This window comes from Scyliorhinus canicula, chromosome 29, assembly GCF_902713615.1.
Source record: "Scyliorhinus canicula chromosome 29, sScyCan1.1, whole genome shotgun sequence".
NCBI lineage: Eukaryota > Metazoa > Chordata > Chondrichthyes > Carcharhiniformes > Scyliorhinidae > Scyliorhinus > Scyliorhinus canicula.
Window position 1 is genome coordinate 2,511,000 of NC_052174.1, and position 14,793 is coordinate 2,525,792.

At 45.3% G+C, this 14,793-nt stretch overlaps 1 protein-coding gene across 11 annotated transcripts in view; it reads left to right on the plus strand.

Moving 5' to 3' along the window:
• LOC119958426 (Fc receptor-like protein 3) overlaps positions 1-14,793 on the plus strand; it is a 224,100-nt gene that overhangs the window by 147,986 nt on the left and 61,321 nt on the right. For 9 of the 11 annotated variants that reach the window (XM_038786958.1, XM_038786966.1, XM_038786961.1 and 6 more), the window contains one exon: positions 8,563-8,823. The exons of 1 other annotated variant lie outside the window; for it this stretch is intronic. In XM_038786958.1, coding sequence (XP_038642886.1) covers positions 8,563-8,823 — 261 coding nt within the window. The remainder of the gene's footprint in view (positions 1-8,562; positions 8,824-14,793) is intronic. One more of the 11 variants, XM_038786962.1, reaches the window with a different exon arrangement.

Sequence of the window (14,793 nt, forward strand, 5' to 3'; positions counted from 1 at the left end):
AGGGGAATAGGTATAACCCTGGGAATTATAGGCCGGTTAGTCTAACTTCGGTCATAGGTAAAGTATTGGAAAGGTTAGAACATAGAACATAGAACGATACAGCGCAGTACAGGCCCTTCGGCCCTCGATGTTGCACCGACATGGAAAAAAACTAATGGCCATCTAACCTACACTATGCCCTTATCATCCATATGTTTATCCAATAAACTTTTAAATGCCCTCAATGTTGGCGAGTTCACTACTGTTGCAGGTAGGGCATTCCACGGCCTCACCACTCTTTGCGTAAAAAACCCACCTCTGACCTCTGTCCTATATCTATTACCCCTCAATTTAAGGCTATGTCCCCTCGTGCTAGCCACCTCCATCCGCGGGAGAATGCTCTCGCTGTCCACCCTATCTAACCCTCTGATCATTTTGTATGCCTCTATTAAGTCACCTCTTAACCTTTTTTCTCTCTAACGAAAACAACCTCAAGTCCATCAGCCTTTCCTCATAAGATTTTCCCTCCATACCAGGCAACATCCTGGTAAATCTCCTGTGCACCCGTTCCAAAGCTTCCACGTCCTTCCTATAATGAGGCGACCAGAACTGTACGCAATAGAGGCGTCCGGCGGGTTCATGAGGGATACGATATATGAACATTTTGGAAACATGCAGCTTAATCCAGGATAGTCAGCACGGGTTTTTATGGGGTACGTCTTGCCTCACAAGTTAGATTGTATTCTTTGAGGAGGTAACTAAGCACATAGATGAGGGTTGAGCAGTTAATTTCGTATACATGGATTTAGTAATGCTTTTGTTAAGGTGCCCCTTGGTCGGCTCAAGAAGAAAGTAAGGAGGCATGGCATAGAGAGAAATTTGGCAGATTGGATCAGTAACTGGCTATCACATAGAAGACAGAGGGTGGTGGTAGAGGGTACATTTTCATCCTGGAGCCCAGTCACCAGCGGTGTACCACAGCGATCAGTGCTGGGTCCTCTGCTATTTGTGATTTTTTTAATCAATGAGATGGATGATGCAGTTTTAGGTTTGGTTAGTAAATCTGCTGATGACACCAAGCTTGGTGGAGTAGTGGATAATGTGTCGGGATGTTGTAGGCTGTAAATAGACATTGATCGGAAGCAGAGCTGGGCGTAAAAGTGGCAGATGGAGTTTAACCCTGGTTAGTGTGAAGTGATTCATATTGGTAGGAAAAAACTCAAAGCGGATTACAGCGTTAACGCCAGGGTTCTGAAGACTTTGGAGGGTCAGAAAGATCTCGGCGTTCATGTCCATAGATCTCTTAAAGTTGCCACCCAAGGGGAGAGTGCCATGAAGAAACCCTATAATGTTATAGGGTTATTAAAAGGGGGATTGAGTTTAAGAGCCGTGAGGTTTTGCTGCAACGGTACAAAACCTTGGTTAGGCCACATTTGGAGTATTCTGTGGCCACCTCATTATAGGAAGGATTTGGAAGCATTGGGAAGAGTGTATAGGGGATTTACCAGGATGCTGCCTGGATTGAAGGGTAGTTCTTATGAGGAATGGTTGAGGGAGCTAGGGCTTTTCTCATTGGAGAGAAGGAAGATGAGAGGTAACTTAATTGGGGTGTATCAGATGATGAGAGGGATAGATAGCGTGGACGTTCAGCGAGTTTTTCCTCGGGTGGATGTAGCTGTTACAAGGGGGCATAACTATCATGTTGAAATATATAGGAGGGATGTCAGAGCTAGGTTATTTACTCAGAGAGTGGTTGGGGCGTGGAACGCACTCCCGGCTATGGTAGTGGAGTCGTACACTTTAGGAACCTTCAAGCAGTTATTGGATAGGCATATGGAGTGCACTAGAATGATTGGAAGTAGGTTGATTTGATCTTAGTTTCAGACTAGTTTGGCACAACATCGTGGGCCGAAGGGCCTGCACTGTGCCGTACAGTACTATGTTCTTTGTAAAGGATTAATATTCTTACAAAAGGCAGTAGGATATAATTTAAAGTCTATTTGAATATAAAGGCAGAGCTCTATATGAGTGATGCACTCGCACGCCGCTGACACTTGGCCCGGATTGGAGATGCGATCCACTATGTCTTGCCTGATCGAATTGGCGCACTTCTCAGCTGCGGATCTGATTACATACTGTTTCAACAGTAAAACATTAGGAATTGAACAGCGTCAACAGGTGACAGAATGGGTCATAACGACTACGGATTATCCATTACAGTTGCTTTGCGGCTCCGCTAACCGTTCCTTACCCTAAGATGCAGCCTCTGCCTTCACATATGACCTTTCCATTCCAGGAAAAGCAGCGGCTTCCAGGGACTGCCGTCGTGACAAGCTGAGATGAGGGAAGGGAAGCCACGCTTCAGTTTAATTCCCTCATTTCATGTAACGGCAATTGCTGCCTTAAAACACGTTAGAAATCCCCAACCAGTTTGTGAGGCCAGTGTCTCAAGTAAATGCCGAAGATGGAGCGATTGCAGTGGCGTGGAGTCGACGTAGAGCATTGTGGGTGTTCCATGGAATTAGGGATCAAAATGAGAAGAGGGTTGCAGGGACCTGGAGGCTGGTCGGTATTTGCGAGGGAAAATGGTGAGATGAGAGTCGTTCTGAGTGGGGACGTTAGAAGGCTGTGGAGAATGATTGTGGTGTCGGATGGGTTGTCGGTGGTGTGATGACTACTGGGACGCAGGGCTATGCGGGAATGGCCCGTGTGCTGTCGGTGCTCTAGTTATACAATTATGATGAGGGGTATTAATTCCTTTAACTTTACCAGTGGAACACTTGTTGTAGACAGTTCAATCCATTCCAGGTTTGCGATCTGGATGTTTTGCAGGGCAATATTCTGTGGAGGCGTCCGGAGAGGTGGGAGTGGGGGTAACGTATCTTTTGGGTATCTGGATATCGGATGTTGTGTCCTGTTGTGTCCTGTTGTGTATTCGACTTATCGTTCCCTTTATCTCCGTGTCTACAATTTCTTAGCCTTCAGAAAAAATTAACCGGTCCTCTCGCTCAGCTGCATTCTCCATTCTTGAGGAAAGAGAGTTCAGAGAGCAGAATGTGCAGCATATAAATACGCATATTATTTAGATGTTGGAGGCCAGGATTGTTAACGAACTATGTCAAGAGGGTGCAGCGACACAGAATCATTAACAACATGGTGATGATGCTGAAGCCAGCAGTGGCAAACAAATGATGACATGTTGACAAACGATATGATTATCAATACTAGAAGGAACAAAATTTTTCTGAGTTTTAAGGGCATTGTGATTCTTTAGCTGAGCCACAAATAAACGGAGATTCATCACTTGCACGACATAAAATTAATCGGATCATAGAACACCGAAAGTGCAGAAGGCCCATAGAGTGCACATCGGCTCTCCGAGGGAGCGCTGAACAATGACCACTCCCCGACCCTAACCCCGTAGCCCTGAGCAATGATTTTGGCAATCCACCAAACCTTCATATCGTTGGACACTAAGGTGAAGTTTGGCATGGTCAATCCATCTAAGCTGCACATCTTTGAACAATGGAACCACACCGGAAAATCCGGAGGAAACACACCAGACACGTGGAGAACGTGCACACTCCACACAGACAGCCATTCAATGTCAGAATTGAAGCCAGGTACCTGGGGCTGTGAGACAGCAGTGCTAACCACTGTTCCAGCGCAACCAACGTCAGCCACTTTCCTTAACTGCTGCAGTCCTTGTGATTTTCTTTTCATCCACAGTCGAGAGTTGGGGGAGTTCGGACCAGAGAACCAAATAATTAATAGAGTGCAGAAGGAAGTTATTTGTTCCTTCGTGACTGCACCGACGCTTAGAAAGAACACCTTACAGCAGGCTCACCCAACAGACACATGGATTATAATCTGAGAAAGCTTGAGTCTGCTCAATTTCCGAGGTAGAACGAAAATTTGAGCATTCTGGAAGTGAAGGTTCTTTAAATATTGAGATGGAAAGAGGCATAAAGGTACTTTGCCCTTATTTTGAACGCGGATGGAGTGTAACTAGAGGGATTTATTTTCAACAATTGCATAGGGAATTACTGACACCACACATAGAGGATTGTGTATGTGCAAACAGGGTTCTTCTGCATTTTAGAGACTTCAGAGTATTTGCATTACACAGTTTCCTGGGATAAATTGGTTCCCTTATGAGGACAGGTAAAGTAGATAATAACACGTGTACTTATTTTCTTGAGCCGAATGGAAATGACTCCCACAGAAAATTATAACATTCTGAGGGTGAAGCCAGGATAATTGTTCGGAAGATATTTCCCTGCTTGCAGTCAGACAGAACTCAACTTGGAGTGTATTGAAATAATGAGTCCCCGAATTAAGACGGAAAATAAATAGATTTTCTTCTCTGAGATGTTTCCCCCCTTTTGTTACGTTTGAGGATGGTATTTGTAGCACAGAATCAAGTGGTCGGGGTGGGAACACCTCTAACATTCATCTATTTAGAATGAAATACGCCTCTCACTTCTACGTTTTCTTAGTTCACTCTCTATCGATAGAACCAAGTTTGTTCGGAGAACCTGTGTATCCTTTACGTTGATATGTAACTGCCTCGACCCACTTACGGCCAAACAGCTTTATGTAGAAATCGCCCACTGGTGTCCCATGAGTCTGGAGCCCCTTCTCCTGTAAAATGCATGAAGCTTGCTTCGGCCCTCTGAGGATTCCTTTCTATCCTCGCGATCCAGTAGCACTCAAAAAAAATCAAACATCATGGATAATCCAGGGAACTACAAGGGGGAGGAGCTTTACGTCAGTGATAGGGAAATTACTGAAGAGAATTCGTCGAGACAGAATCTACTCCCATTTAGACGCAAACGGTCCTATGAGCGAGAGGCAGCACGGTTTTGTGAAGGGGAGACCGTGTCTAACGAACTTGATAGAGATTTTCGAGGAGGTCACAAATATGATTGATGGAGGTAGTGGATGTTGTCTATATGGACTTCAGTAAGGCCTCATGGCAGACTGGTACAAAAGGTAAAGTCACACTGGATCGGGGCGAGCTGGCAAGATGGATACAGAACAGGCGAGGTCATAGAAGATGATGTGGAGATGCCGGCGTTGGACTGGGTGAAGCACAGTAAGAACTCTTACAACACCAGGTTAAAGTCCAACCTCTTTGTTTCAAACACTATCTTTCGGAGCACAGCACCTGAGGAAGGAGCTGCGCTCCGAAACTAATGTTTGAAACAACCATGTTGGACTTTAACCTGTTGTTGTAAGATTTCTTACTAGGTCATAGAAGGCAGAGTGTAGCAATGGAAGGGTGCTTTCCTGATTGGGAGGCCGTGACGAGTGGTGTTCCGCAGAGATCAGTGCTGGGACCTTTGGTGTTCGGAGCATATAAAAATGATTTGGAGGGAAATGTAACTGGTCTAATGAGTAATTTTGCAGACGAAAGAACGGTTGGTGGAATTGCGGAAAGCGATGAGGACTGTCAGAGGATAGAGCAGCATTTAGATCCTTTGGAGACTTGGGCGGAGAGATAGCAGATGTAGTTTAATCCGAACAAATGTGAGGTAATGCATTTTCGAAGGTCCAATGGATGTAGGCAATATACAGTGAATAGCAGAACCCTCAAGAGTATTGACAGTCACAGAGATCTAAGTGTACAGGTCCACAGAACACATAAAGTGGCAACACAGGTGGAGATGGTGGTCAAGAAGGCATTGGGCATGCTTGCCTTCAGTGTAGGGGCATTGAATATAAAAATTGAGAAGTGATTTTGCAGCTGTATAGAAACTTATTTGGGCCACACTTGGAGTATAGTGTTCAATTCTGGTCTCCATAATACCAGACGGATGTGGAAGCTTTAGAGAGAGTGCAGAAGAGATTTGCCACGATGTTGCCTGGTATGGAGGGCATTAGCTATGAGTAGAGGTTGAATAAACTAGGTTTGTACTCACTGGAACGACGGAGGTTAATGGGGCACCTGATAGAGGTCTACAACATTATGAGGGGCACAGTAGATAGTCAGAGGCTTTTTCCCAGGGCAGCGGGTACTCGGAGGCATACGTTTAAGGTGCGAGGAGCAAGCCTTAGAGGAGATGTATGAGGCAAGTGTTTTACACAATAGTTATTGGGTCCGTGAAACTGGCAGGCGGAGGTGCCGGTGGAGGTAGCGACGATAGTGACGTCTAAGGTACATCTTGACAAATATATGAATAGGATGGGAATATAGGGATACGGACACTGGATCAAGGATAGCCCTAAAGCTTACTATAGGAATAAAAGAATGACTAAGGTAAGAGTAGGGCCAGTCATGGATAGTAGTGGGAAGTTGTGCGTAGAGTCCAAGGAGATAGGAGAGGTGCTATCATTATTCACACAGGAAAAAGACAAAGTTGTTGAGGAGAATACTGAGATACAGGCTACTAGACTAGAAGGGCTTGAGGTTCATAAGGAGGACGTGTTAGCGATTCTGGAAAGTGTGAAAATAGATAAGTCCCATGGGCCGGATGGGATTTATCCTAGGATTCTCTGGGAAGCTAGGGAGGAGATTGCTGAGCCTTAGGCTTCGATCTTCAAGTCATCTTTGTCTACAGGAATACTGCCAGAGGACTGGAGGATAGCAAATGTTGTCCCCTTGTACAAGAAGGGGAGTAGAGATAACCCCAGCAACTATAGGCCAGTGAAACTTAGTTCTGTTGTGGGAAAAGTCCTGGAAAGGTTTATAAGAGATAGGATGTATAATCATCTGCAACGGGATAATTTGATTAGAGATAGTCAACATGGTTTTGCGAAGGGTAGGTCGTGCCTCACAAACCTCATTGAGTTCTTCGAGAAGGTGACCAAACAGGTGGATGAGGGTAAAGCAGTTGATGTGGCGTATATGGATTTCAGTAAACCGTTTGATAAGGTTCCCCATGGTAGGCTATTGCAGAAAATACAGAGGCATGGGAATCAGGGTGATTTAGCAGTTTGGATCAGAAATTGGCTAGCTGATAGAAGACAAAGAATGGTGGTTGGTGGGAAATGCTCTGACTGGTGTCCAGTTACTAGTGGTGTGCCACAAGAATTTGTTTTGGGGCCGTTGCTGTTTGTCATTTTTATAAGTGACCTGGAGGATGGGTGAGTAAATTTGCAGATAATACTGAAGTTGTTGAGTTGTGTACAGTGCAGAAGGATGATACAAGTTACAGAGGGACATAGATAAGCTGCAGAGCTGGGCTGACAGGTGGCAAATGGGAGTATAATGCAGAAAAGTGTGAGGAGATTCATTTTGGAAGGAATAACAAAAAGGCAGAGTACTGGGCTAATGGTAAGATTTTTGGTAGTGTGGACGAGCAGAGAGATCTCGGTGTCCATGTCCATAGATCCCTGAAAGTTGCCACCCTGGTTGAGAGGGTTGTTAAGAAGGCGTACGGTGTGTTAGCTTTTATTGGTAGAGGAATTGAGTTTCGGAGCCATGAGGTCATGTTGCAGTTGCACAAAACTCTGGTGCGGCCGCATTTGGAGTATTGTGTGCATTTCTGGTCGCCACATTATACGAAGGATGTGGAAGCATCCTACGAATACATAGTTCACAGGGTACAGAGGAGATTTACAAGAATGTTGCCTGGTATGGAGGGAAGATCATATGAGGAAAGGCTGAAGGACTTGAGGCTGTTTTCGTTAGAGAGAAGAAGGTTAAGAGGTGGCATTATAGAATTTACAGTGCAGAAGCAGGCCATTCAGCCCATCGAGTCTGAACCGGTTCTTGGAAAGAGTACCCTACCCAAGGTCGACACCTCCACCCTATCACCATAACCCAGTAACCCCACCCAACATTAAGGGCAATTTTGGACACTGAGTGCAATTTAGCATGGCCAATCCACCTAACCTATACATCTTTGGACTGTGGGAGGAAACCGGTGTATCCGGAGGAAACCCACGCACACACAGGGAGGATGTGCAGGCTCCGCACAGACAGTGACCTAAGCCGGAATCGAACCTGGGACCCTGGAGCTGTGAAGCGATTGTGCTATCCACAATGCTACCGTGCTGCCCTCAATTGACTTAATTGAGGCATACAAGGTGATCAGATGATTAGATAGGGTGGACAGTGAGAGCCTTTTTCCTCGGATGGCGATGTCCAGCACGAGGGGACATAGCTTTAAATTGAGGGGCGATAGATATAGGACAGATGTCCGAGGTAGGTTCTTTACTCAGAGAGTAGTAAGGGCGTGGAATGCCCTGCCTGCAACAGTAGTGGACTCGCCAACACTAAACGCATTCAAATGGTCATTGGATAGGCATATGGACGATAAGGGAATAGTGTAGAGGGACTTTAGAGGGGTTTCACAGGACGGCGCAACATCGTGGGCCGAAGGGCCTGCACTGCGCTGTAATGTTCTATGACACCGGAAGTGCAGACTATTTTAATTTAGACGGGCAGCATGGTCGGCACAGGCTTGGAGGGCCGAAAGGCCTGTTCCTGTGCTGTACGGTTCTTTGTTCTTTATTGTTTGTTCTCTCACTGCTTCGAGTTGTATTTCTTCACGTCCTACGAATACATAGTTCACATTATGGTTTCGAGTGAACGGTCTAGTTAATTTTACAGTATTATTTGCATAATTTTTACAGCTACTGACATGAAAGTGAGTCTGCAAATAGAACCAAGAGCCGCGCTGCGGAGTGAAAAAATTCACATGAAATGTGAGATCCCTCGACCGAGAAGGCGAGGTTCCTTCTTCTGGCTCAAAAATGGTAATGTAATGTCTGGCAGCTTTGAACCTAAGAAGACCATACTGTTGGCAGAAAAAACAGACGAGGCACAATATCGCTGTGGTTTCGAATTCGGTTACAGCCAATGGCTCTCTCCAGCAGTAAACGTCACGGTAACAGGTTGGAAACACTTTTTTAAAAGTTATTTGTAAGTTGCTGAAATTCAACATGGATTTAAAGCGCATACTTCCGTCGATGTCACATTGTTGGACTTCACAACTGTTTGCGAGTGTTGTGAAAGTGTTCAGACGTGCCCACTATGTTCTAGTGGCTGGTAGTACGAGGCACAGTTGAGCACTTTAAGCAGCACTGTTGTCTGGGAATTCAAAACGATGTTGAATGAGGGATCCCTTTCTCAGAAATAGCTCCTGAGAGACAGATAACGGTACCATTGTATTAACTTTGTGAATCATATCCTTTCCACCAAATCTGAGCGCGTTGTTTAAGGTATCCTATTCTAACAGCATTTTGCTTGGAAACAAGACAAGTACAGGGTGGCGGAAACTGATTCGTTGCTCCAATGTTACGAATGGAGGCAAACACCATGGATGAGTTTAAGGGCCATGCAGATCAACACATACGGGCAAATGGTGGTCACGGAGGGTGCGAATTCCACTCGACGTTTGTTCATAGATATGTGAGGTGCCAGAATACTTGTGTTCCGGGGAAATAAATTCGCTGTGGTGAGATGTGTAAACTGAGAAGTCATAAAAACGTAGATACAGGAGTAAAATTAGTCTATTTGGCCCATAGAGTCTTGTCTGCCATTTAATCGTGGCTGATACGTTTCTCATCCCAATTTTCTATTCCCCGTATTAATCAGGAATCGATCTGTCTATTTTTACGACCCACGCAGCACGGTAGCATGGTGGTTAGCATAAATGCTTCACAGCTCCAGGGTCTCAGGTTCGGTTCCCGGCTGGGTCACTGTCTGTGCGGAGTCTGCACGTCCTCCCAAAGCGAACCCAACCTCCACAAAACTAAGGGTAATTTAGCAAGAGTAATTCAGATAATCTGCACATCTTTTGACGTGGGAGGAAACCGGAGCTCCCGGTGGAACCCCACGCAGACACGCGGAGAACGTGCAGACTCCGTACAGAGTGTGACGCAAGCCGGGAATCGAACCTGGGAACTGGGGCTGTGAAGCAACAGCGCCGGCCACAGTGCTACCATGCCGGCCGTAGCAATACTCTCTGCAAATGTAGGATGACTTGCCAGTTTTTATACTCGATGCCCCGTCCAATGAAGTGGAGATGCCGGTGTTGGACTGGGGTGAGCACAATAAGAAGTCTTACAACACCGGGTTAAAGTCCAGCAGGTTTGTTTCAAACACGAGCTTTCGGAGCATTGCTCCTTCCTCAGGTGAGGAAGGAGCAATGCTCCGAAAGCTCGTGTTTGAAACAACCCTGTTGGACTTTAACCTGGTGTTGTAAGACTTCTTACCATACAATTAAGGTATGCTTTCTTGACTACCTTGTCCACTTGTGTTGCCATTGTGAAAGTTATGTTAATGCGCTCCCAGATCTCTCTGACTTTCTGTGTTCCTAAGAGTTTTCCCATTTACGATATCTTTTCCCTCTATGTTAGACCTACCAATTTCTCCTCAGCTCTGTTTTAATGGATCGTCCCTTCAGTATGATGCTCTGCTCTGTTGTTCTTTTTCTCTTCCCAGTTGAAACACGTTCACTCCATTTCGGCCTCTCAGTGTAATACAAGTTACAAGATGAACCCCCTTCTCCTTGAAACTCCATCGAGTTTAGACCACAGACCTCAAGTACGCCACATGCAACTGGTACTTAATTCTGGAGATCTTTCTTGTGAATATCCTCTCGAAAGCCCTTCTTCCTTTAGTAGGGAACGAAACTGCTCATAATTCTCCAAATGGTCTCTGAGAAGATGATTATACAGCTTCATTGCATTTCTTCTCCTGTATTATCGCCCTCTCGACATGAATGCTAACATTGCATTTGCCTTCCGAACGCCAAGTGAACCTGCATGTTAATCTTAACAGAATCCTGAACAAATATTCATAAAACACTGGATTAAAGAAAATTACTTCCGATGCTGGAATCTGAAACGAAACACAAACTGCTGGAAAATATAAGCAGGTCTGGCAGCATATGGAGGGAGAGAAAAGAGCTAACGTTTGGAGTCCAATGACTCTTTGTCAAAGCCAGCACATAGAGAAAGTGTGAACTGTGCTCCTGTGGAGCGAAGAAGAAACAGAAACCCAGGGAAACGCAGTACTAATAGACATAGAAACCAATGGAAATGAGTAATAATGGCAGTCCCCAGAGAGAACAAAATGTGTGAGAGGCCAAACAGCAGAGAAACTAATATCAGAGTGTAAATTGTGAGAGATGGAGATGTTGGGGGAGGGGACTGGGGAAGCAAAGAGGATAAGGGGTAAGGAAAGGTGGATAAGATGGAGGGGGGAATATATATTATGAATGACAAGAAAGAATGAAATGGTAAAATACATTTAAAATGAAATGGGATGAAAACAAATGGGTCAAGATGGGGTCGAGCTAATCATCTGAAGTTGTTGAATTCGATGTTGAGACCCGAAGACTGGAGCGTGCCGAACTGGACGATGAGTTCTTGTTCCTCCAGTTTGCATTGAGCTTCACTGGAACATTAGAGCGGGTCACGGACAGACATGTGGGCATGGGCCAGCGTCTTTTGTTAAAATGGAAAGCAACGAGAAGGTCAGGGTCCTGAATGCGCACACACCGAAGGTGCTCAACAAAGCGATCACCTAGTCTGCATTTTTATCTCTCAGATATAGAACATAGAACGATACAGCGCAGTACAGGCCCTTCGGCCCTCGATGTTGCACCGACATGGAAAAAAATCTAAAGGCCATCTAACCAACACTATGCCCTTATCATCCATATGCTTATCCAATAAATTTTTTAATGCCCTCAATGTTGGCGAGTTCACTACTGTTGCAGGTAGGGCATTCCAAGGCCTCACCACTCTTTGCGTAAAACACCCACCTCTGACCTCTGTCCTATATCTATTACCCCTCAATTTAAGGCTATGTCCCCTCGTGCTAGCCTCCTCCATCCGCGGGAGAAGGCTCTCGCTGTCCACCCTATCTAACCCTCTGATCATTTTGTCTGCCTCTATTAAGTCACCTCTTAACCTTCTTCTCTCTAACGAAAACAACCTCAAGCCCATCAGCCTTTCCTCATAAGATTTTCCCTCCATACCAGGCAACATCCTGGTAAATCTCCTCTGCACCCGTTCCAAAGCTTCCACGTCCTTCCTATAATGAGGCGACCAGAACTGTACGCAATACTCCAAATGCGGCCGTACCAGAGTTTTGTACAACTGCAACATGACCTCATGGCTCCGGAACTCAATCCCTCTACCAATAAAGGCCAACACACCATAGGCCTTCTTCACAACCCTATCAACCTGGGTGGCAACTTTCAGGGATCTATGTACATGGACACCGAGATCCCTCTGCTCATCCACACTACCAAGATATAGAGGAGACCACATTGGGAGCAGCGAATGCAATAGACCAGATTGAAAGAGGTGCAAGTGAAACGCTGTTTAACATGGAATGAGTATTTTGCGCCTGGGATCTGAAGCATAGAAGAGATAAAGGTACACCTGCGGTTGCATGGGAAGGTACGATGGGTGATGGGCGAGTTACTAGGTATGTTGGAGGAATGGACTAGAGTATCTCGGATCGAATGGTCTTGCGGAATTCTGACAGAGGGAGTGAAGGGAAGTTGTGTTTCGTGGTGGCATCACGCTGGAGATGGCGAAAATGGAGGAGGAGTGTGCTTTGTAGATGGAGGCTGGTTGGGTGAAATGTGAGAACGAGAGGGACGCCATCCTTGTTCTGGGAGGGAGGGGAGGGGGCGAGGGTAGTGGCGCTGGAGACGTTATCAAGTGATCTGCAGAGCTTTTAACATAGAGAGAGACAAAGTTAACCTTCATTGTCTGAATTCGGCTTAGAGGGCCGGAGGGTCTTTTCCTACCTTCCTGGTCTTTGTTTGAATTCAGCTTTCAACTGCCTAAAACGAAAGTAACACACCAAGCCGTAAATTGCTTCCAGCTCAAAATGAAAGTAAAGGCCAGAGACACAACCCAGCTTCACAAACTCAATGACATAATTGCCACTATTTGATAGACCCACATTTCTTAAAGGTACACTCCCGTGACACCTGCCCCCAAGAAATAAAATAAACCATCAACTTCATTTTTCACCTTTTCACTTTCCTTTAAGAAATATTGACAGGAAATATACTTTTCTGGAACAAAAACAAAACAGGCACACATTTATAATAATATAGACCATTTTAGTGCTTCCTCCTGCAACTGGAATCCTTCTGGATTGACCGTCTCTTTGAACAGGAAGGTCGCTGCACGATCCATGTATTTCTATAGGCCTTGGAATTTCTTTCTAACGTCAGATACTTTAGGTCAATCAACCACAAAGCTTCTTCTAATTCTCCAACACTGGAGGCTTGGTTATCACAGCCTTTATGCCTTCAAATACCTGTTGACACTTCGCTGTCTACTGCAATTTGCTACGAATCTTTAGCAAGTCCGTCAGTGGACCAACCACGCTGCATATATTTGGGTCAGTGTTTCGGTAAGATCCACTCATGCAACGAAATCCAGGGTCTGGTTTAGCACACAGCTAAATCGCTGGCTTTGAAAGCAGACCAAGGCAAGCCAGCAGTTCGGTTCAATTCCCGTACCAGCGTTCCAACAGGCGCCGGAGTGTGGCGACTGGGGGCTTTTCACAGTAACTTCATTTGAAGCCTACTTGTGACAATAAGCGATTTTCATTTAATTTCGTTTCAAATCGCATTGTTTCCCTTCGTGTGGAGGGCATTGGAAACTATCCACGCGCTTTTGTTTGCACATCTAGTGGGACCATTAGACCCCGTACGATTGTATGATGAAGGAACATAACTTGGGCTTTTCAAATCCATTGTTGGCCATGTTCACCCCTAAACCCGCCTCCTGAAGTCGATTGAATAACTCCATCAGATGCTTCAAATGTCCTTTCCATGTCTGACTAAAAATCACCAGATCGTACATTTACACCTCACAATTGGGTAACCCTGCAACTGCTGTGTTAGTTAACCTTGAAATGTGGCTGGGGCGTTTTTCATGCCAAATGGCATGACGTTTAATTGGTATATACCGTCTGGAGTCACAAAAGCTGAAATCCCCTTCGCCCTTTCGGATAATGTTTCCGACAGTACCGGTTAAGTAAATCCAGTTTTGGAATAAAAGCTGATTGTCACAGAGTCTCAATGCTATCCTCCAAGTGTGGGGCAGGGTAAGAGTTCGTTCTTGTAACTTCATTAACCTTTCCATAGTCCACACACAACCGTTGGATGACGCCCGCTTTCGGTACCATCACTATGGGAGAGCTCCATTAGCTGCAACTCACTTGAATTATGACATTTTGAAGAATATTTTCAATTTATTTGTTAACCTGTGACAACTTTAAACGATTAAGTCTACATGGACGTTGTTTAATTGGAATAGCATTTTCCACATCTACATCATGTGTACAGCAATTTCCGTAGTTCCCAACTTATCTCCACAAACTTGCCCTTATGATCAATAACTCTTTTATGTCAGTTCATTTAGAACATAGGACATTGCAGCGTAGGACAGGCGCTTCGGCCCTCGATGCTGCGCGAGCTGTGAAACCCCTCTAGAGCCCATCTCCACTATTCCCTTATCGTCCATATGCCTATACAATGACCACTTGGATGCGTTTAGTGTTGGCCAGTCCACTACTGTTGCAGACAGGGCATTCCACGCCCTGACCACTCTGTGAGCAAAGAACCTAACTCTGACATCTACCCGACATCTATCTCCCCTCTATTTAAAGCTATGTCCCCTCGTGCTAGACATCAGCATCCGAGAAAAACGCTCTCACTGTCCACCCTATCTAATCCTCTGATAATCTTGTATGCCTCAATTAAGTCACTTCTTAACCTTCTCTCTAACGAAAACAGCCTTCAGAGCTTCAGCCATTCCCCATAGGATCTTTCCTCCATACCAGGCAACATCCTGGTGAATCTCCTCTGCACCCTTTCCAAT